Source organism: Numenius arquata, chromosome 2, assembly GCF_964106895.1.
Source record: "Numenius arquata chromosome 2, bNumArq3.hap1.1, whole genome shotgun sequence".
NCBI lineage: Eukaryota > Metazoa > Chordata > Aves > Charadriiformes > Scolopacidae > Numenius > Numenius arquata.
The window spans coordinates 64,472,139-64,494,624 of record NC_133577.1 but is presented as its reverse complement, the minus strand read 5'-3'; the positions used below and the strand labels follow the sequence as shown (position 1 = coordinate 64,494,624).

General features: G+C 52.8%; 2 protein-coding genes across 2 annotated transcripts; both read right to left on the bottom strand.

The window, feature by feature from the left end:
- Positions 1-30: 30 nt before the first annotated feature.
- On the bottom strand, positions 31-1,581 carry TMEM121B (transmembrane protein 121B). Its single transcript, XM_074144463.1, has one exon. It carries the CDS (start codon positions 1,579-1,581, stop codon positions 31-33), a length of 1,551 nt encoding a protein of 516 aa, XP_074000564.1.
- A 7,333-nt stretch (positions 1,582-8,914) lies between these two features.
- Positions 8,915-17,766, bottom strand: HDHD5 (haloacid dehalogenase like hydrolase domain containing 5). The gene is made up of 8 exons (XM_074168366.1): positions 17,668-17,766; positions 17,317-17,517; positions 16,895-17,007; positions 15,623-15,716; positions 15,106-15,139; positions 14,536-14,710; positions 14,033-14,221; positions 8,915-13,452 (listed from the first exon to the last, which is right to left on the bottom strand). Exons 1-8 carry the CDS (start codon positions 17,764-17,766, stop codon positions 13,083-13,085), a joined length of 1,275 nt encoding a protein of 424 aa, XP_074024467.1. The 3' UTR covers positions 8,915-13,082.
- Positions 17,767-22,486: the final 4,720 nt, after the last annotated feature.

Here is a 22,486-nt window from a genome sequence, read left to right as displayed (position 1 = left end):
CCGGGCGACGGCCGCGGGGGTGGGGGGGGCTCAGCCCTGGGCGGTGACCGCCAAGGCGTTCACGTACCCGTGAGGGCCCACGTCGGCGTCGGACAGCCCGTGGGCCAGCGGGGCGGCGGCGGCGGGGGCGGCGGCGGAGGGGCCGTACTTGGCGGGCGGCGGGGCGGTGGCGGGGCGGAGGAGGCAGCAGGTCTCCAGCGCCTCCAGGCCGCGGCAGGCCAGGAAGAAGAGGTTCTTCAGCATGAAGAGGGAAAGCGGCTGCTGGTAGCGCAGGAGCAGGAGGCAGCGGAGCGCCAGGAGCGGGGCGTCCAGCAGCCCGGCGGGCAGCAGGAGGTGGAGGGCGAGGCGGGCGGCTCCGGGGGGGCGGGCGGCGCTGAGCTCGTAGAGCCACAGCACCGGCGAGGCCAGGCAGAGAAAGTAGACGGCGATGAGGAGGTAGCGCAGCGGGGCGGGCAGCGGCGCCGGCCGCCCGGGCTGCAGCACCAGCTCCAGCAAGGAGAAGCTGTCGAGCAGGTCGAGGCAGGTGGCGAGGAAGGCGGCGGCGGCGCGGTGCTGCGGCGGCGGCTGCGGCGGCAGGAGGAGCTGCCCGGAGCCCTCGGTGCCGATGGCCCGCAGCAGGCAGTAGAGCAGCGGGGCGGAGAGCGCCAGGGTGATGCGGAAGCCGGTGGTGCCCAGCGGCAGGCGCAGCTCGATCAGCTCCAGGATGGAGGTGCCCAGGATCAGCGCCGCCTTGGGCGTGAAGGCGATGGAGTAGATGAGCCAGGCGAGGTGCGCGTAGGCGAAGTCGCCGCCGCGGGGGGGACCCCCGGCCCCGCGGCCCCCGGCCCCGCGGCCACCGGGGGGGCCGTGCAGCAGCAGCGGGTGGGGAGGCGGCGGGCCGGGGGGCGGCGGGGGCCGCTCCCGGCGGCGCGCCCGGCTGTTGCGGCAGAAGAAGATGCCCCAGCCGGCCGCCAGCACCAGGTCGGTGGCGATCCAGCTGCACCAGTACAGGTCGGTGACGGCGATCAGGTAGAGGTCCAGCAGCGCGCCCTGCCCCAGCAGCAGCACCAGGGACAGCGCCTGGAAGCCCCAGCGCCGCCCGCCCGCCGCCCCCCCGCCGGGCCCCAGCAGCGCCCCCGCCGCCGCCCCGCCGCCCGCCGCCCCGCCGCCCGCCGCCGCCGCCCCGTACAGCTCCGCCGCCGTCATGCTGCGGCCCGGGCTGCCGCCGCCGCCGCCGCTGCTGCTGCTGCCGCTGCTGCTGCTGCTGCTGCTGCTGCTGCTGGTGAGCGGCGAGGCGGCGGCGGGCAGCGGGGCGGCGGGCGGCGGCACTAGGGGCTTGCTGATGCTGATGCTGTCCTCCTCCTCTTCCTCCTCCTCCTCGGTGCTGCTGCTGCTGTTGCGGGGGCTGCGGGGGCGGCGGGGCCGCGCCGAGCCCGAGCTCGACCCCGAGCCCCGCCGGCTGCCGCCGCTGCTGGAGCCCCCCGGGAAGAGGGGCTGCCGATCGGCGGCGTGCGGCAGCGGCGGCGGCGGCGGCGGCGGCGGTGGCTGGAAGGAGCCCGAGGAGGAGGAGACCGAGCGCTGGTTGGAGGCAGCGCGGTGCATGGTCCTCCCCGGCCCCCGAGCCGGCGCGCCGGGCCCGACGGCCGCGCCGCGGCCCCCGGCCCGCCCCCGGCCCGCCCCCCGCGCCGCCGCACCGGCAGCGGCAACGGCAGCGGCGGCGGCAGCGGTGCGGAGAGCTCGAACGGCGGGGAGGCGGCGGGGGAGGCCGGGGGCGGTGCCGAGCAGCAACCGTAGCAGCTGGCGGAGCCGAGGCGGGCGTCTCGGCTGGCGGCGGTGGGTGGGCTGGGGGTGGGTGAGCGGAGAGTGGCTGTGCGGCCGGGGGAGGGGAGGAGGGGGGGTCGAGAAGGGGAGGGAGAGGAAGGCGCCCCCCTCCCCGGCCCCGGGGGCTGAGATAGAGCCATATCTCGGGGAGCATGGCCCAGCTGCCGCCCTGCCCTAGACCCCCGTGAATGGAGCCAGACAGGGCTGGACAAGTCACCCATGGCCATGCCACAGCCCCCTGGTACCCAGTCCAGAAAATCAGACGTACTTCACTCTCCCCTGATCTCTCTAGGTTGACCAAGAGGAGGGCCAGTCGCCCGGCACAGAGCCTACTGCGAAGCACTCACTGCTGGCTCCTCATCTGTGGTGCTGGACATTTGGCTGCCCTAGCTTTCGGTCTGTTGTACGTCAAAGTAAGTGGCTTTTACCCCACTGGTTTCCCAAGTTGAGCCAAGACACATACTGAGGGCTCCCAGCTTGCCATGATGGGACAGTGGCTTTAAATTGATGTGAATAGCCCTAAAGTTCCTATTTCTACTGAAAGCACCAATTGGGGGCCTTTATTGACCCACTAATAATGGCCTTGAATTGAGGTTGGCTGGCTGGCTCTGTCACAGCACCAGCATTAATGACTTGGTGCTCAGTGTCACCAGTCCCTCATTCCTGCCTGTGCTCGCTGGTGAGGAGCCGTGTGTTGCCCATCAATGATGTGAAGCATACTGAATAAGCTGTACCCACAAACTGCATTAATTAAACTTCACGACAAAGATCCAAAATAGCTTGACTTTTTAGGATGTTGCCTATCAATACATGGGGTTGAGCAAAACCCAGATGCTTAGTATTGGGAAAGGATATCCAGGAGAGCAGTGATAAACATCTAATACATGCTGGTGCAAGATCCTGGAGAAGCCCTACTCCAGTAAATGTTACTGGCTGCTCTTGAAAACAGAGAAATCAGTCTGGGGTATCAGGAGAATTCATGCTTAAACCTGAAACGAAATAATTGAGAAAGGGAAGGGGAGAGCTTGAGGTGGGTTGACAAGAAGATTTCTTTAGACACATGGCAATAATCAACAGGAAGAGCGGGGAAAGACAAAGAAGAATCACAGCAAAAACATTACTGTCAATGGAGACTGGAGTGAGGGGGCACAGATAAATTTCCTAAAAGCATGGTCAAAAGAAGGTGGCACAGAAAGATAACTGGAGGCTGTGCAAGCTTTAATGTAGTTACTTGGGCACAGTACTGAAGTGGTGCAACCTCTAAACTGGGGTACCAACATGCAGACCTTCCCGTGGTTTCCCATGCTGGTAGCTGTCCTGCTTTGAAATCTATGCTGGTGCTTCTCTGCTGCCGTTGCCTGCATGGCTGGGTGTCAGCTAGGACGGGGCACACCTGTTCTCTGGTATACTCACATTGTGTTTTCAATGCCAGGATACGCTTGTCAAGATTCAACCTTGCATCAGCCCTACTTATGCTCAGCGCCTTCCTCTAACTCACCTTGTCATAGTACGTAGCTTCAGATGAGACTGAACGCACATGCGTTCTCTTGCTGTCTAAGGGCCTTTTCTCCCTAATTCCATATTTCAATTAGCAAATAAAAACACTTCGGTTTAAGAAGGTCAGTAATTATAGCATATTGTAAGAAACATGAGTGTTCAGAAGGATGGTCCAGCCTGGAGAGCAGTGAATGGGCTGGTGTATCCTAGCCTGGTACCAGGATGGAGGACACGAGGCTTCACCCCAGGGCAAAACAGGCAGGACACCTCTGTAGGTGACTCGGAGAGGGACCAGGACACATCAGGCAGCACCGCTAGCCTTGTAACTGTTGTAACCAACATCACTGGCATCCACAAATTTAAGATCAGGTGAGTGCAAAGAGCGCTGTCACCATTAATTTTCCAGCAGGTGACTGCATGGCAGCCTGAGGCTGAGGACCTCCCCCAGCAGCCTCCAAACAGCCCTGTACAGTGCTGCCTGCATTTAGTTCAGGCAGCTGGTGTGCCTTTGCTGAGGCCCTTGGCCCAGGTGTTAAAGCCTTGGCATCCCCTCTGCCACATGGAACCATGGGGCTGCCCTTGCCCACGGGCTGCTCCCCACGATCCACATCCCATGTCAATGCTTTGAAGGTGCTGCCACATCAGTGACGCACAGGACATTTCCCTCTGTGTTGCTGGGGTGTGGTGCTGGCCCACAGCCACCCAGCACAGGAGAACAGCAAGCTTTTGTGTGACAGAAGCAATACAGCAGCACTCTCAGCCCAGCAGCTTGGTCTGAGGTCATTCAAGACGTAAGAAGAGAGCGAGCAGTGAGCCACCTCTCCTTTCCTTGCCGGATACCGTCCCGTGGTGTTTGCTTTGCTCTCCAGCCTCTCGAGGTGTGTGGACTTCGTCAGAGATGAAAGCTCTGCACCTGGGCTCTGCCACACAGCACTTGCATGTTTCTCTCGTTGACAGACTTGCCAAATTAAAAAAAAAAAAGTCAATTGCTTTGACTGCCATTTTGGTACAACCCCGCAAAGACCTTGCTTAGGGCTCTCTTGGATGGTCTGTGTTACGTAGGGAGCGGGAGGCTCGAGGTCGTAGCCAAGGAGGGTGTTTGCTGTCTGAGTTGCTCTTCCAGGTTCGAGCAGGGCCCAGTGCTGCTTCTCTTTGACTGGTGTCTGGAGTTGCCCAGTTCAGGATGACTCAGGGTGGCAGCAAGGGTTTGTGAACACCACCAGCTGTATCTCCTAATTTGTTTTCCACAGAAAGATGTGAGGGTTAGATGGCAGAGTGTGTGGTGATCAAGGGTAAAAGGTAAAATTACGTTCTAACGTACTGGATCCTGGCCTTTATCTAAGGTGGGTACATTCTCCTGACCCTTCTCGGGGTAAGCCAAGGCCTGTGTCACTGGCATGATTAATGTGTGGGCAGTTCTGAGCATTAGCGAAATCAGTCTTGCTCCTACCACGTTCACCTTTTCCACTGCAAGTTTTCCGCTTCTATGAGAGGATGTGGAATGAAAATCAAGCATCCACCTGGGCTGCTCAGGGCAACAACCCTCACACAGAGAGGGTTGCTCCTGCCCTACCTGGGCGGCAGACGGTGACGGCTTTGCCTCATTGGCTCTCCTGCTCCAGGTTTCCTGGGCAATGTGCTTCCCTGGGCACCATAGGCTGGACACGCTCACTTAGCTGCCCTGGCAGTCTGCCCGTAGGCATTTGTGTCTCCTCTGCTTTCAGTCTGTGCCTTGTTTCACAAAGATTTGGGTGCGTTTCTTGCTGGCCTGGCATCTGTCCCACCTGCTGGGGTAAGTGCAATTGGATGGGACCCCTGAGCCAGGTGAGCTCAGCCCAGGGGAACGGGGGAAGCAAGGCACCTGGTGCGGAGCTGGGAGGACCTGTGAGCCTGCCTGGGCTCACATGTGCTTACTGAAGGGGCTTGCACCTCTTGGAGCCTGGAGGGCATGGTCCTGCTGGGCTGAGGCTGCGTGAGCAGGGCAAGAGAAGCCACATGGAAACAGTCCTACAGAGACTAAAGGATCCCTGCTGGGGCTGGGAAAGTCCCTGTGTCCAAGGTAGGCAGGTGGGAACAGGGACATGTGGCTACAGGGCAAGGGGAGCTACAAGCAGGGATGAGGAAGCACTAGGAAGGAGGGTGAGAGCTCCAGGTCTTCCTTGGGCTGAGCATGGGCTCCAGCAGGGCAAATATAACCCAAAAAAAGAGGTGACAATATGAAAAGAGCTTATTTGTGTGGAAGGAAGCAGAAATTGTGCCTGTATTTTAAGATGGGAGTGAGGGGAGAAATGTCTTCTACTTGAAGAGCTTTTTGTAGCACACTGTAGGATGAGATATGACAAGCTGATGCTTCCCGTGTGATCCAGTTATTTAATGCAATGTGCAGTCCCTGGAAGTGTTAGTGCTTAACCATTACCGTTAAAACATTAAAAGGCTAAACTATAAATAGCTTCTACTCTTCAGCTGCTCCAAAGCATTGGCTTCTTTATGTATTTATGTGTATGCATAGATGTGTGTGTGTATATGTACATTTTAAGGCAAGCAGCAGACAACAGAGTTTTGTGAAATACTCATACTGAATATCTAAAATGCTACAATTTCCAGTTTACACTACTAGTGGAAACAAGTAGCGTGCCCTCAAAAATCCTCCTGCTGGGGAAAAGACAAAACTTTCTTGAGGGCAGAACTCAAGAGGGAAACAAAATAATGACTCAATTTCTTGGAGGAAGAAAAAGAAAAAAAAAGAAAAAGAGGCAAATATATGCCTGAAAGAAAGACCAGAGACTAAATCCCTAATTATACCCTGCAGTAAGCTGTCAGAAACTGGCAGCAGTGGGAGGGAAGAAGGCAAAGCTGATCTCAGTGAGTTGGAGCATAATCTGCTCTAACCATACTTAAAATGCCTTTTGTGTGGGAAAGGAAGGTTCTGGGATTCTCTGACACGCGCTTTGTCCTGCACTTATCTAATGCATTCAAAGGGTCAGGATTGAATTTACAGAGCAAGTGTAGAAGAGCTTCACCTGGCCAGCACCAAAATTCAAAGATGCCTTGGTTTGTCCACCTCTGAATGCAGAGTCTTTGTAACTAAACTGCTGATCCAGTATTACAGTTTGGGAAATACAGATACTCTTCAAAAGGATATAAAAGTGTAACAATCTATTGCTTGTAATGACATTTCCGTTCAAAAAGAGCTTTTGATACCAGCATAAAATGCAAAGAGGTTTTTTTTCATGCTTGTAGTGGGGTAGGGGTTTGGAGAGTGAAGAGGATTTGGGGTTTGCTCTTAGTATTTTGTACTTTACTCACTCTTAGCACACAGGGTGTATTGGAACTGACCTTGAGGAAAAAGTGAAAGTTCTTAGTAGATGAACTGACTGAATGGGAAAAGCAAGTTTATTATAGTGAAAAGTGCTCTCTTGATGGAATGCTTTGGTTCCTAGGGAACCTGTAGCTGCCTTGCTGGTGTGGGGTTTTAAACTGTTGCAGACTGGATCTATAAAGGTCTTTAAGCGCATGATTTTCATCGCTGTGTGGCTGCAAAAATCCATAAAGATACATGCTTTTGTATTGAGGCTAGGTACCTTCGGTCAAGGAAGGGTTTGGACATGCCCCTAAAGGGCCAAAGTCTGTTCCAGCGTGAGCAGGTAACTGCTTAGCTTGTGTTCAAGGCTCACCAGAATCCACTGACTAAGCACTTTCTCTGGTAAGCGTTTCTCACCACATCCACGTGGGAGCAAACTCCAACTTGAATAGGGCTCTCAGTCCCTCTTGTTCACAGAATCACAGAATGATACGGGGTAGGAAGGGACCTCTGGAGAGCATCTAGTCCAACCCCCCTGCCAAAGCAGGTCCACCCAGAGCAGGTTGCACAGGAACGTGTCCAGGCAGGTTTTGAATATCTCCAGAGAAGGAGACTCCACCACTTCTCTGGGCAGCCTGTTCCGGTGCTCCGCCACCCTCAAAATAAGGAAGTTCCTCCTCATGTTTAGATGGAACTTCTTACGTTCAAGTTTGTGCCCATTACCTCTTGTCCTGTCCCTGGGCACCACTGAAAAAAGACCAGCTCCATCCTCTTGACACCCACCCTTTAAGTGCTTATAGGCTTTGATCAGATCCTCCCTCAGTCTTCTCTTCTCCAGACTAAAAAGACCCAAGTCCCTCAGTCTTTCCTCGTAAGAGAGATGTTCTAGTCCCCTAATCATCTTTGTAGCCCTTTGCTGTACCCTCTCCAGCAGTTCACTGTCCTTCTTGAACTGGGGAGCCCAGAACTGGACACAGTTCAAGTTGTTCCTTCTTCAGTGTTTTGTGATGCCAATGTTTAACTCAGCTCCTTTGTTGGTTAAGGATTTCTGTGGGATTCTTACCTTCCAGCTAAGGCTGTCTCCAACAAGGGACACCTTAACCCTAGGCTGCCCTTTTGCTTTGACAATAGTGTAGTGATTAAAAGCATTCATCTGATAGGGTCAGGTTTTGATCTGTTTCTGCTTAACTAAGCCTCGTTATGCCCTGTCTTGGGTGAGTGCTCCAACTACCAGTACTGGATAAAAGGAGAGGGCTGGTTAACGCTTTTTATTATTATTTATTAGAGGTTGGGGCCTTAGGTCATTTCTCCAGCATGTAGAATACAATTCAATTCCCCTCTCTGCGGAGAATGGGAATCCTTGTCCAGTCCTTCCAAAACTGCTTTTACTGCTTTATCGATTGTTGCTTTAAACATTGAGTCCTCAGGACTCTGAATCATGCTTGTTTTGCTGTCTAATGTGCCTCCCGTGAGCTGTGAACTTTGTAGATGGAAAACCTTCTGATGGAATATCTTATAAGAACAGCACAAGTGAATTGGCTGTTTCTAAATCATTAAAGCTGATGGTTTTCACCTAGTAGGATCTTTAATTTTCCATTTGCTGAAATCAGTGGAAGCTTTTGGCTCTAATCTGAAAGTTTGCCAGTTAGTATATGTCTCCCTAACTCCACTCACCTTTTTCAAAAGGTACCAGGGCATGGCTCTTGTCAAACAAGTTGGGTTTCTTTTATGATCACAAAGGCTTTAACATAGAGCCAAGTAAACTTCTTGTGGTAAGGGCGGCTTCCTGTATGCCCTTAGGCTTGTTCTTCCTCTGCAATAGCAGATTCAGTTGGTGGCATCTGGCTTGTGGCTTCCCCACTCAGTACGTGTAATCATTACAACCATTGTGATTGTGATTACAACGTGTAATCATTGGGTCAGGTCACAACTCAATGCCTACCCTGAAAGCATCTCGTACACAGGTGCCATCCCAAAACTAGTCTCCGCTGTGAATGGTCAGTCAGGGCATCGTAGCTTGTGATGTGTCCTTCTTGACACCTCCCTCCCCCCGCCTTGCTGAGTAGGAATGGTCAAAGTTCACTTATCTCACCTGACTACGGCAGACGTAGAGCTTACAGGGAATTGCAGGTTGGCTCAGTCAAAAGAATTGCTGGAGGGGTATCTTTCAGGGTCAGTCCCTCAAGAAAATTTGAGAATGGCTTCATGAATAGAACAAATGACAGAATTTTCCCTGATAATCTTCTAGGGCAAAGATGCGAAAGAGACCAGGATGATACTCATGAAATATACACATAGCAAGTTAAAATTAATTTCAAAGAAAACATCTTTTATTATTTTATATATGTGCTAGATCAAAGGAGCAACTCCGGAACTGGGTTGAAATTAGTATGAAATCTAAAATAATCACAGCTTGTGATTTCTCTGTAGGATACATAATCACTCTGCTACAGTGCACATGACATAATCTGAAACATTACCCATTTATTGGAGGGAAAAAGACAAACCAGGATTAAGATTGGAAGAAAGGGGACAGTAGTGTTATATGACTCCCTGAATGCCAGGCTAGTAGTTCCATGCATCCTGTGGAATAAAGGAATTGGCCTTTCTGGCCACTATGTTATTGCATGACATAAAACCTCTCTGCTTCAGATCCAGAACAAGGTCTATCCCCTCTCCAGTTCCTCCCTGCTGTTCTCAGTTGCCTCATCTCACTGCATACTCCCTTTAGGTTTGACTAAAACCCATCCATCCGTGGAAGATGGAGTTGTTAGGATCAGGTCTTCACCATGTTTGTTGTATAGGGCAGTGCACCATATAAATATTTAAGGTAGTAGATCAGCAAGTGAAGTCCCCTCTCCTGCTTGGCCCCATAATCTGCACAGAAGTATGATTGCTCCAAATGAGAGAAATACGGCTTCAGAAATACCACTTCTGTGCAATACATGAGACAAAGGAAAAGTTTTGTTCCAGCCACACTTGAAGCTAATTCCAGGAAGCTGCAATTCCAAGGAAAAAGGATTTCACCTAGGAATTCTAGCAATAACAGATGTCCATAAATGAACCGCAGATAAGCTAGAAGCCTGCACAGCACTCCAGCACAAAACTTGTGGAACAGAGGAGACCTGGCAAGCACTTCCGACTGTAGAAATCTTCCACAATCAAGTCAGTATCTGACAGCAGCCGGAGAACCCAGACTTCCTACTCCCTCCACTGTGTCCATGCAATTCCTGGGCAGTGACTTGGACAAAGTGCACTGTTTCAAGGAGCTGAGAGGGGAAGAGGGGAAAGGTCTCTGTGTTGCTCAGACCAAGAGCAGCCCATCTGACTAATTAGTGCACAGACGAACAAGCAGAGCCTTTTATGCAACCTCACTTGATAAGAATTTGGGAAAGGGTACAAGATTCTTCTGGATTCCTTCTCCTCCTTTCTGCCCAATTTCAACTCGCAAAGCATTTCTTAAATTTCTTATCACTGAAGTTCCTCCTACGCATTTTTTAAGACTCCCAGAGCACTGTTTCAACACTAACATGGTGAAAAAAGAAATCTGGAGCTAAAAGCAGATTTGGAATCTGAAACAGATTCACATCAGTCAGCTCACCTCCACTGCTATTCCAAAGATGGAGATGCCTGGCTCGCTCTCTGTGCAAATGTTAAGCCTCTTCCTTTCTTAAAAGAGGTGCTACCTCATTCCTCTGGCTACCTACCTCACTTCTGGCTGAGAAGTGCCATGCATGCCGATACGAAATTACAAACTGCTTGTGATTTCCGAAAATTCTTCTGCGCGTTCCTTCCTCAAAGCTGCTACTGCCGTCATCGCAGCAGCAGCAGCCAGCGCCCCTGGCTCCGTTTGTGACAGCTGATCCAGCAGCACTACATCCCTCAGGGAACACTGGTTCAGCAGCGCCTTGTCTTGGAGTAACTGGCACCACAGTCTTAACAAGTAACAAGAAAGAGGTTTGCCAAAGGTTACTGAGCACGCTCAGATGGACAGACTTCAGTTTTCTGCAGATTAAGTACCTACCAAATTGAAGGTAGCAGTTATTGCCAGCAACCAGCTCTCAGGTCTATGCAATCATGGCCTAGAAGACTGTTCCCAGTTAATCCTATAAGATTTATCACCCATGTTAGCAAATACTGCAAGGAAAGGGAGCATTCCTCTTCCTGCACTGGATGGCACTTCTGAAAAGTGAGGCTGAGGGACACTGGAGCTAGTTAATGAGTAAATGGGGTTTGGACCTCCAGTTTCAGGCCTTGCACACTGGGTCCACGGCACAATTGTGACTGTGGAAATGTGCTGAAAGCTAAAAGACCTTCCCTGTGTTATATGCAAAGTCCTTCCCTGTACTCATGCTTCTGGAAACTGGAGACAAGCCCTTGTCTTGTGCAAATAGACGAAATGGTAATTTCTTTTTCTCTCCAGTGAAGGCCAAAAGATTCAAATTTCAGATTGTGTTGCTGACATTACAGCTGCTTTTAGAAGAAGCCAAGCAATTCCTGTCCTGATAAGACAACAGAGAAGAACCCCAGGTAGCACTAAGAGAGGAAGACTAGAGAGGAAGAGAATGCTTCCCACTATGGATTTCAAAGGAGATAAATTAATCCAAAGAGAATACCTTTCTGTTCCTATTCAGAAAATAAGGTATACAGAAAGAAGCAATGGGGAAGGACCTCTTTGCTTGAGTCACTGACAGGGCACCCAGTCCCCTTCAGACACAGAACCTGGCATAACAGAAGAACAGAGCCTGCTCTGCAGTGTGACATTCCCAGGCAGATACATCAGTGTCAAGAAGACGGAAAGCTGCTGGAGCAGAATGTCAGTGCACATGGATACTGAGATTTGAATTAGGAACAACTCAAACTTCTGTGCAGAACATCTTGTTTGTACCCCGTGTACAGAGCTGCCTGGTAAAGCAGGAAGAAAGAGGAGGCAGAGCAGACCTATTTCTGATTTCTCAGTGTGGTATAAGCTGAGTATAACTAGGAACACCAACCCAGTTGTGTTGGCTCCAAAGGCTTTCCATCACATATGAAGACTGATTTATGCTTCTAAAAATCACAGTGCTCCTCTGGAATTAAGACACTCCTTGCTGAGCCAATCTTTCACATGGAGTTTCTCAAGCAACGCTTGCTTAGCTTCTTTAGACTGTCTAAGGAGACACAGGTCTTGAACTTTCTCTGCATAGCCCAAGCTAGGAGAACAGAGGCAAGAGAAGGTGCATTTCATTAGGGATATGGAAATGTTCCTGGGCAGGCAAGTCCCTGCTGCTAGTTCATGTTAGGGGGACTTTACGTGCATACTAAAGGAAGAAGAGGAAACAGGGATCAGACCATATGGGGTATCCCTGAGCTGCAAACCACACAAGAGAAGAGAGGAAAAAAGGATGGATACATTCGTACTCTTAAAGATGAAGATTGGGGATTTGGGGCTCAGGTACTATCCTGGCTTGGCGATCTCCTATTTCAATCCTTGCATGCAAGGCAGGAGCAAAGGCGGGCCATGACTCTTTCTGGTTGGCCCTTGTTCTAAAGAGGAGCCCCTCTTTGGAAGCTGTGCCAGCTGGAGCAGGGGGATGTCATCCCCCTCACAGCAGTTGGGGCCAGGGTGGGTACTGAAACAGACTCTTGTTGCAACACTGCATTCTGGGCAAAGAGACCTCTGGAAATTCAGACTCTGTCATGGTTTCCTCTGCTATTGAGAGCAGGCTGCTGGCTCCCTAGCGGGATGCAAAAAGGCAGAAGTGTTCACAGAATGCTAAATAGGTGGGAGGGAATAATATAACTTTCCCCTCGGCCCTGCAGCAAGTTGCTCTGGCTACTGCAGCTTCCTTTGAGGGGGCCCTGCCACCCCGTAGCTGCCAGAGGACTGCAGAAAGGGACTTTGTTTCAGACTGACAGTGATGCAGTGACAAATCCCCAAGCAAACAGAATTTGTTAAAAGTCCATAGGCACTTATGAAGAATAAGGAGAACGTTAAGACTTAAAAGCCTTCCCTTGGCAAAGCGCCACCACAACGCAGCTTCTGGTGCGCTCACGTCACAGACTGGACGAATAGTACACTGTACGAATGGTAGATGGGCTGATAGTGGCTCCCTGAGCAGGGAAGAGCTTCATGCTCAAACACACCGCAAGGAGGAGGGTGGGCTTGCCTGATTTTCACACACAAAGGGTGGAAAAGAAAGAACTCTGATGGCTGAACAAAACTGGGATTGCTGGGACAAGCCTTCTCTTTATACCCTGTTTCCATTATGGCTCAATTATTGATGGCAGCAATGTACGTTCGCAGTTGAAAGCCTGCCGGCAGCTGTCAGGATTGCAGGTGAGTACCAATAAAAGCAAGGGGCTTTTAGTGCTGAGACAGGGATTTTTCTTTCTTGTTGGCTAGATTAGAAGATCACCCCAGGTCTCTCCCCGTTCTTCCCCTCTTCCCTTTCTGGTACATAAAATCCCTGACGGTAGATCTTTAGGCACACCTGTCTTAACCCTAGCTCCAGTTCTCCTTCTTGAAAGCAAGTTGCACAGCATCATTCACATCTGGCACTATGTAAGATGCCTCCACCAGGCTGGGGTCGAAGCAAAAGTCCCGATGGCCGTGGAACACCTTCTCTGTCGTGCACTCCTTTGTCTTACTGGGAACATCTGCATCATGGTGGTAGACCCCAGTGCAGACCAGAATCGACTCGCAGCTCTCCACTGAATTGTTGCAGTCCTTCCTCAGCTCGAGGTGATCCTCAGTTTGGGGACTGGCTGCCTGCGGGCTCCCCTTCACCCCAGCCTGGACCTGGTTCTGGTGAGCTGACTTGAGGTAGTTGTTGTAGAGGTTTGCCCCATAGACATCGGACATAGGGTTATCCCTGGATAAGGTTACAGCATGAAACAGGAATGAGAAACTAGCCCACGCATCAATTTCTGGCTCTGGCGAACTGGGATTAAGGCAGTACTGAGGGAGGAAGGGGCATAAGATAATTGCTAACATCAAGAGAACTACCTAGACTGGGCCACTGAGTCTACTTACTGGGGTGTCCTGTTCAGCTGTGGTGAAGGCCACGTGCTTCACAGACATCTTTCAAAGGGGCGAAGACACATCCAAAGCGCCCACAGCAATTTCAGTCATTTCTGTAATGTATTCCCTATGATCCCGAAGTGTTTGGCCTAACTGGGCTCCTGGCACTACATCTGAATCTCTTTAACTTTTCCTTTAATCCAGTCACGCTACACGCGCTCTGCATCCCACACTGACAGCTTCGCTAGGCCCTTCAAATTATTAAAAGTGTAGGGTGCAAAAAGCTAGCAAGCTTCTGTTCCAGGATGTGAGGCTCCAGAGATGCCACGGGGATTCCGGTATTCGTTTTAGAAATATCCATTAGAAAAACCACTTAAGAGAAGCCAGTATGCAACTCCCCAAGGAAACCATCAGGAAAAACATTCTCTTACCCAACTGCATAGAGGCGTCGGATGGGAGACTTCCAGCCCTGTTTCTCTGCCTGCTCTTTTATCAGATATTCGGCATAGCGGTAGGTGACTGTGCTGGGTTTGCCAATCAAGGCCTCGTACTTCAGCTCCCGGCCTGTTACTTTCTTGTAGATGTTCTCCAAGCAGAGAAGGAAAGTGCCATGGCCAAACCTGCTCCAGAAAGGAGGTCATCGATATCCCCAGTCACACCACTTAAGTAGCAAACGCTCCTCAGTGAGGAGGACCATCTGCTGTTGCCAGTTGGGACTAGTACCGCCTAGTCTGGACACCCTATCTACCCACACACACCTCCACAGACAGTGGTCTGGCTTTTGCTTCTTGAAAATTTTAGTCTTTGTTTTATATCTCTGCTGCTAATTATGCCATACAGTCAAACTCTAACACTAAAAAACGTAGTAAGAGAAGATTATCTGCAGGAGAGATGTATGAAATAGGCTAAAACAAATACCACATATGCTTTTCACCTGGGCATCTTGGCTTCAGCCATCCACAGAAGATCCATGTTGCAGGCAAGGACAGGCAGATGGGGGTATGGTATATCTTGCAGCTCTGCCCCAGGGTTCCCGTTGCTCAAGAGTACATCAATAATAAGTTGCAGGCTTGTCTCCCACCTCACTGGCTCACCAAACAGAATCACCCCTGGAAGATTTCAAGATGCTTGGAAACTCGCAGCATCCGTGTATAGGACCCACTACCAAAAGACATCTGCTAGCAAAAATACTCCTCTGCTGGGATGCCCTGGCTAATACAGCTACTGTTGGAACACGGCTGGTGCCAGGGCTCCAGTCGGCACATCACTGCACCAGTGGTCCCAAACACTGGAGCACAGCACCGAGAAAAGTTGGCTTTGCTCTTATCAAGCTTGTGCCTCACGCTGCACGAGGGCAGCGAGGCTGCCTGCTGACTGCATCCTCTGAATAAGCTGCCTGTGGGTACTGATGAGCCAACAGCACATCATTAGCTCCCATCCCAGCTGGCTTGCCTTGCTGTTCTTTCTGCTTGCTGTTCATAAGTAAACAAAGGCTACTGCTTACCTTCTATAGTGGGGAAGCCAGTGGTTGGAGGAGGCTGCCAGAAAAATAACGAAGGCTGGGTTAGTAATGCAAAACCTAATGCCGTCTCCAAAACAAAACTAAAAATGCTTCCTTTGAACCTGCCAAGGCAGTGCCGTAAAGAGGCAAGACAAGGCCACCTGGAATCCCGAAGAAAGATTTTCCCCCCACCCTCCATCCCAGATTGGATTTCACAGATCTTGCATTCCTGTCTCAGAGCTGCAGATGCCAACCCAACCATCTTACCGCTCACCGCAAGGAACAGCAATGAAAGACAGGCAAGGCATGAGAGAGGGGAAAAGTCACTGCCCTTCCTGCAGGAGCCAACACTGCAAAGAGCAGGGACACGCTGGCTGCTCAGTACCAGTCCCGGGCTCTTGCTAAAGAAAGTCACTAGCAGCCAGCTGCTCTGTGCCTCTGCAGCTTCTTCACCCCATGCTATACGCCGTAAGCACCACCACCCCAGACCACCCATTCCACTGATGCATCAGGAAATTACCAGCTCCTTTGGCCTCCGGCTCTGATCCACCATGTCTAGCAGGGGATATGCCTTCCTCAGTGCCTCTGTGGTGACCACATGCTTGAACCCCAGGCTATTTCAGACCATCAAGGAAAGTTGTGAAGACTTTTTCTTTTTTTTTTTAAATTACTGGGTTTTTTTTAAGTTACTTGCAAAAGCATCTACAGGATTAAGGAATACACATCCTAGTAACAGAGCAGTTATTTATCTGGGTAATGCATACCCTCATAGCTTTCAGTCAAACTACGCTGTCCTTCAACCTACAGGTGGCCCTAAAGGTTACAAAAAACCCCAGACGGGTGATTTAGTTTGAGATCAGCAATCCCTGGAATTAGGCAAAAAGCAGAGGCTGCTCCAAGACAGAATGGATGTGCTTTGGGAGACCTTTAAGGCCAGGGTTCTCGTACTGGTGCAGCACAGGGGGCTGGTCAGACCTCTTGGCTAGAAGCAGGATCAGGGAAGCTCTGGTCAGCTCAGCTGGTGAAAAGACAATGGTCTGTGCTGATAAAACCACGCAAGTGAAGGATGAGTCGCGTTTGCTTGCAGAACACCTTGCCCTGACATGGCCCTACTGGCCCTGGGGAAACACAGGGACAGGCCAAGGTTTTGTACCGAATAAAGTTACCAAATAAAGTACAAGGTGTGACTCTGTGCGTACAGGCTGAGATGTCGCAAACCCTGCAGGCAGTTCTTACCTGCTTGCAGACAAGGGACGTGTCAGACCTGCTGTGCCCTTGCCTCAGCCAGGCAATACGCATGTGGGATTGCCATTTCAATCACATCCCTGCACTGGGATGCTCTGAATCTAATGGCATTTAAGTTCCTTCCATTGCTGTCAGATCCCTGAGGAAAACCTTAGCTGTGGGAGAGCTGGGAGGGATCTCTAATGCACTTTGCCATGAAAGAATGGGAGGACTACAATTTTATCTCAAAAGTGAGAGAAGCCCAAAGCTGACAAAGTTCTCACGATGACATCCCGCCAACGGGAACAGCAATCACGGGAGAGGTAATCAGCGTGTGAAGCCAAACACAGAAGAAGGACAGCCAGGAGGTGACCAAGATGGAGATGACCAGTTAGTGCCTGCATTTGAGCCTCTCCGTAAGAGGTGCCTCCCCTATAAGATGAGACCAGTGACCTCTCTGTCTCCTTGCGCTTCTACAAGCTGACCGAGCGAGTGCCAGGGGCACGGGCAGGGCAGGAGCAGCAGCAGGAGGCACAGATTCCCAAGAAGCAGGCACAGCAAAGGATACTTCAGGGCGTTCTCCTCCACGGGCCCCTGCCCGGCCACCAGCATGCACTTCTGGTGGAACTGGCTGAAGAGCCGCAGGGGGCTGTGGGACAGGATCACCTGCTCCGGGGACACCTGCGGGAGGGGAAGCGAGGCTGATGGGGGATCCGCAGGGACAATATCCCCCCTTTCTCCCCCGTGGTCGGGGTCGTATCCCCAACCCCGGCTGCCACCTGCCTCCCTCCATCCCCTCAGGCCAAGGGTCTGTCATTCGGTGGTGCTGCCACCCCCCAGCCCTTCACCCCTCCCGGGTGGGCTCCTTCCTCCCGGTGCTCCCCTCCATATCCGGCACACCTGCACGGGGAGGGGGGGGGAGCCGTGAAAGAAGCCGCTTCCCAGGGCCGTGGGGCTCCGTGTCCGCCCCCGTCCCCCGCCGCCCTTTACCTGCAGCCCCAGCGCCTGGGAGAGCTCTCGGGCCTTGGCCGACCTCAGGCAGTTGCCGGCGTTGGTCAGGAAGACGACGGGCACCCGGAGCCGCCCGCCGCCGTCCGACAGCCTCTGGAAGGCCCGGCGGGCGGCGGGCACCGGCTGGCTGCCCCGCACCAGCACCCCGTCCACGTCGAAGAGGAACCCGAAGGCCGGCGGCTGCAAGGCGAGCGCAGGGGACGGTCACCCGCCGCCGGCAGCCCTTCCCTCCCCCCCATCCCCGGCCCCGGCCCCCGGCCCGCAGCGCCCTTCCCGCCCCGCCGGCAAGGACGCGGCCGGCGGCCCCGGCCCCTCGCCCCCGCCGCTCACCCGGCCCCCGGCGCAGCGTCCCCGGGCGGGGGGTGGCCGCGGCCCCGCGGCGCGTAGCAGCCCCCGCCCGGCCCGCAGGCAGCCGCTGCCCAGCGCCATGCCGTGCCGTGCCGTGCCGCGCTCCCCCTGGCCCGGCCCGGCGGCGGGGCACGCCGGGGCTCGTAGTTCCCGGACTACAGCTCCCAGCGAGGCGCGGGGCCCGGCGGGGCGGGACCGGGGGCGGGCGGAGGGCTGGCTGCCTTCAGCCCGAGCTGGCCGGGGAGGGGATGGCCGCTGTCCCCGGGAAGGGGGGAATGTGCGTGTGCAGTGTCCTGCCTGCCTGGGAGCAGAGGGTTGTAGGTATGGGGAGGGCTGGGAGGGGGAGTGGGGGGGTTTGGGACGGCGGGGGAGCGGGTACCGACAGCTCCGCGGTGGAAGAGAGGGGTGCGGGACCCCGGACGAGGAGAGGTGGGGGCGGGAGGGGAGCGAGAGGCTTTCAGAATCACAGAATGATATGGGGTTGGAAGGGACCTCTGGAGAGCATCTAGTCCAACCCCCCTGCCAAAGCAGGTCCACCCAGAGCAGGTTGCACAGGAACGTGTCCGGTCACGTTTTGAATCTCTCCAGAGAAGGAGACCCCACCACCTCCCTGGGCAGCCTATGTGACCCCCTCCAAAGCAATTACAGTGGGTTCATTGAACCCGTTCACAAAATCCAAGAGCAGGAGGGTCTTGGTTTGGCCAGTGAAGCTGCTGGGGCGCTGCACAGCCCCGTTACAAAAGCGTCTCGCAGGATGGAGGTGGTCACAGCTCACCCTTGCCGGCAGTGCGCCTGGCAAAGCATCTTCACTGCAACTTTTTAGCATCTCCCAACTGCTGCCCTGCCTCTGCTCAGTCTTTTCTACACAACCCCAAGTCTTCTGGTCTTCGCCCCCCCCCTCCCCTCCTGCCCCAGGTTTTCCAATAAGGTTTTCTAAAATTCTGGTCATTTTTCTTGCTCTCTGACGTGGGACTGTGTCCCAACAGCTCCCTTTTTTTTTCTGCAGCGTGAGACAGAAATCTCACAGCTGAATTCAGCAGAGGCCCTTCCAGACTGAGGAAAGCAAAAGGTTCTACATCATGTCCATGGAGATGAAGCATTGTTTGTTTGCTTTCCAGCTAGGCTTAAGATCTTCTGACTCCTGCGGTACGGAAGGTTTAACACGTACGACTTTAGGCATCAATTACACAAACAGTGTAAGTGTTTGGTTTTGTGCTTCCATTGCCATGAACACCAGCGTTAATTTGTTTTTGACCCACTTTAACACCCAGAGCCCTTTCTGCAGAGCTGTTAAAGCACCGGCAGCACAGGGTTATACGTTTGTACAGAAGGTTATTCCTCCTTAAGTGCCTTTGCCTTAACTGAATTACCTACTGCTTATTTTACATCATTTCCTCAACTTGCCAGGATCGCTTTAATTTCGCAGAAGTGTTTGCAGCTTCTCCTGCTCTGGCAAAATGCGTGCTGGCCATGGAGACATTACTGAAAGTATTTAGTTCCACGCAGAACTGGGCTTCGAACGTTCTTCCACCAGCAGACGGGAGCTGGTTACAGCTCCTTTGAGGTATGCCTTCTCAACGGCTTCTGTGCCCGCTCACAAAGGAGGGACAGCCAACCCGAAGACCTTATTTCCCGTGGCTGCTGACGAAAAATAAAGTCAGAGAGAGAGGCAAAGAGTTTCGAAAGTTAATGACAAACACAACAGCCTTGTCTTGAGCGTTTCTCAGCTCTCCACCAAGGCGGTTGCTCCTGGCAGAGGAAAAAAAATTGATTGATTTACTGTGATTTCTGCCTGGAGCATTGGCTGACGGGGATTTATGGCCTTTTAACGATACAACCACTTGCATGTTAGACGGGTTGTTCTGTTTACTGGCCTAGAGTCACTTAAATCAGGCTGGGTCTGATTAGCGTATCTAAATATCCTCGGATTGGGGGGGGGGGGGGGGAGGGGAGGGGAGGGGGGTTTTTTGTTCCCCTCTCCCCGTTGCAACTAAAGCTCTTTCCGCTTCCATGGCCGGCGCTGAAGGAAAAGCTCGGCGGAGGGGACCCCCCCGGCCGGAGACCTAATAAGGGGATTTTTCACCTCATTTTTTTATCCCCAGCGCGCGGCAGCTCGCCCCGCGCGGGCCGACAGGGGTCCCCGCTGCTCCACGGCGCGCGGGCGGGGCGGGGCCAGGGGGCGGGGCCAGGGAGCGGCGGCCGCAGCCCCTCACCTGCAACTGCCCTTCCTCCTCCCCTGCTATAAGGCTCGGCGCCGCTGGGCGGGCAGCGGGGCTCCTGGCGGGATGGGGATGGGGATGGGGATGGGGATATTCTGCTCCAAAGTGACCTTTGGAGATGCATGGCAACGGAGAGGCAGTACCTTCCTCCTGGGTGAGGCGCTGTGCCTGCTAATGCCGTTTCATAGAATGGTTTAGGTTGGAAGGGACATTAAAAATCATCTAGTTCCAACCCCCCTGCCATGGGCAGGGACACCTCCCACCAGACCAAGTTGCCCAAAGCCCCATCCAGCCTGGCCTTGAACACCTCCAGGGATGAGGCATCCACAGCTTCTCTGGGCAACCTGTTCCAGTGCCTCACCACCCTCACAGTAAAGAATTTCTTCCTAATATCTCATCTAAATCTACCCTCTTTCAGTTTGAAGCCATTAGCCCTCCTCCTATCACTACTTGCCCTTGTAAAAAGTCCCTCTCCAGCTTTCCTGTAGGCCCCCCTCAGATACTGGAAGGCTGCTATATGGTCTCCCTGGAGCCTCGTCTTCTCTAGGCGAAAGAAGAGTTTGTGTGCTTTGCAGCATCTTCCTGCCGTGGATCAGCCGTAGCAGAAAGCATTGGTGTGGTTCAGGCTACCACAGCACAGGGAGGGATGTTGGAGGGGACAGCAGGGGATTTTGTGCCGACCACATGAGGTTACTTGTGCAGTGGAGACCAGAGGGCCTTGTTTCCAGCGAGGGCACCCACTGTTGAAGACGTGCCCCTGAAGAGTTTATGTGCCCCAGAGAGCGTTCCCAGCAGGCTGGCAGAGCTGCTGTATTTATTTTTACAAGGAAAGCTGTCCAACAGGCTGAAGTGCTTATTTTTAAACCAACACGGAGGGAGTTTGCCAGCGGTCGGGCACAGGCTGAGCCTGGCACACGCAGCAGGGACCGACAGAGGCATGGCTGCCAAGCACAGCACCCTGCGGCGCCTGCTTCGGCTTAGGAACCCCCATCCTCCCAGCTCCTCCCAGCAGGCAGATTTTAGCCTGCTTATCCCTGTGCTAAAAGCCCAGTAGTGTAATTTTCTCTTCAAGAGTTGAGGCTTTCTCTGTCACTCTACTAGGAGCTTCCCATTTTGCGTGTTATACGTGGATGGACCTTACAATTTCTTCTGCAGGCACATCTGGCAACAGCCGTATCCCCTAATATCCCCTGAGATGGTCTGTCTGCCCTTCTCACACCAGCCCACAGGAGACTCCCTCTTCTTCCCCTGTCTGCACTGTACTTTGATGTTTCCCCCACCCCCTTACATAGCTGCTTTTAAAGACAAGCAAAACAGGCAGTTGCCCACAGCCTTCTCCCGTGGGTTCCTATGTAAACTTTGCAGCTCTGTTTTCCCTGGACTCCTAGCCCTGTCATCACTCCCCCCTTCCTGACCTTCTAACAGCCCTCTCGAATGCAGCCATACCTTTGGTGTCTTTTCTTACCACAGAGGCTCTAATGGCCTGAATCAACTCCCCCCCTCTCCCCCCCCCCTCAGTTTATCTCTTCTCTTTCTCTGCTGCAGCCTGCTCATGGAATGATGGACAAGCTAAAGGTTGAGAAAATACAGTAAAATGCCTTTCTTATCCTGTAATGACCAAGGGGGAGGACACAGCCTGATAAAAATGACAAGCCAGAAGAATTGAGAGCCAAACCATTCATCTCGCTGTCCCTCAGCGGACAGAAAACACTTGATAGACCTGCCATGACTGCAACTGCTGCAAGCCTAGAAAGAAAGGAATTAAGTACTGAGCCAATTAAAGCTACAAGTTTCTGGCCAACGAAATGTCCTTCTGCTACCTGTGAAGAGACTAATTCAGAGACTTACAGGAGAAAAAGCTGAAGCAGGCTGAGCATCAGAAGCTGGTGGAATACACCTCTATAGCCTTGTGTTTTATGGCCAGAGGGCTTTGCTTAGCATCTGGCATCTGCGTAGTCCCACTGCAGTGATGGAGGCTCACGTGACATATAGATCCAGCTGCTCACTTGGGCCTATCTCTATTTTCAACCAGCTACTTTATTCCTCTGTTTTTATTGGCATGATTTTTGATGGCAACGACTAGCGCTAGATCAGCCATTTCCTGCCGGTGAGTGACCAGGAGGCAAACATTTCATTTGCTAAAGTGCCCCAAAGGTAGTCTAAGCTGCTCTGCAACAAAACACCACTAGACCTGTGACACGGTGTGCTGCAAACAAAGCTCCATCCTCCTCCCATGTAAATAAATCGAACCTGAAGAGGCCACAGGGAGAGACCAATGAGGGGGATAACAGGCATAAGGCTTGTCACATTCCTATGGCTGCTTGAAGTAAGCAGCACAGAAATCTTCATGGATTTTCTGCTCTCCTTCCTTGGTCCTGAGTCCAGACGGAGACTGAAGGAGGGCACTTTCTACCCCTTTAGGTCTGCCCTGCTCAGCCTCCCACCACCCTTGTGGCTGCCTCCAATGCTGCTTGTCGAAAGACCTCTCTCATCTCAGGCCATCAGGTTCTCAGCTGGTAGGAGAGGTAGCACAAGCAAGTCATGTCCGTTGGGCAGTCTCTATACGAAAACACAGCCCAAAG

Bases quoted from the DNA above. Each gene is read 5' to 3' on its own strand.
- HDHD5 (XM_074168366.1), bottom strand. From the start codon at position 17,766: ATGGCGCTGGGCAGCGGCTGCCTGCGGGCCGGGCGGGGGCTGCTACGC. The intron at 14,222-14,535 runs GTGAAAAGCATA...TTTCTGGAGCAG, and splicing joins GCTGAAGCCAAGATGCCCAG to GTTTGGCCATGGCACTTTCC. The intron at 13,453-14,032 runs GTAAGAGAATGT...AACCTTATCCAG, and splicing joins CGACGCCTCTATGCAGTTGG to GGATAACCCTATGTCCGATG.
- TMEM121B (XM_074144463.1), bottom strand. From the start codon at position 1,581: ATGCACCGCGCTGCCTCCAACCAGCGCTCGGTCTCCTCCTCCTCGGGC.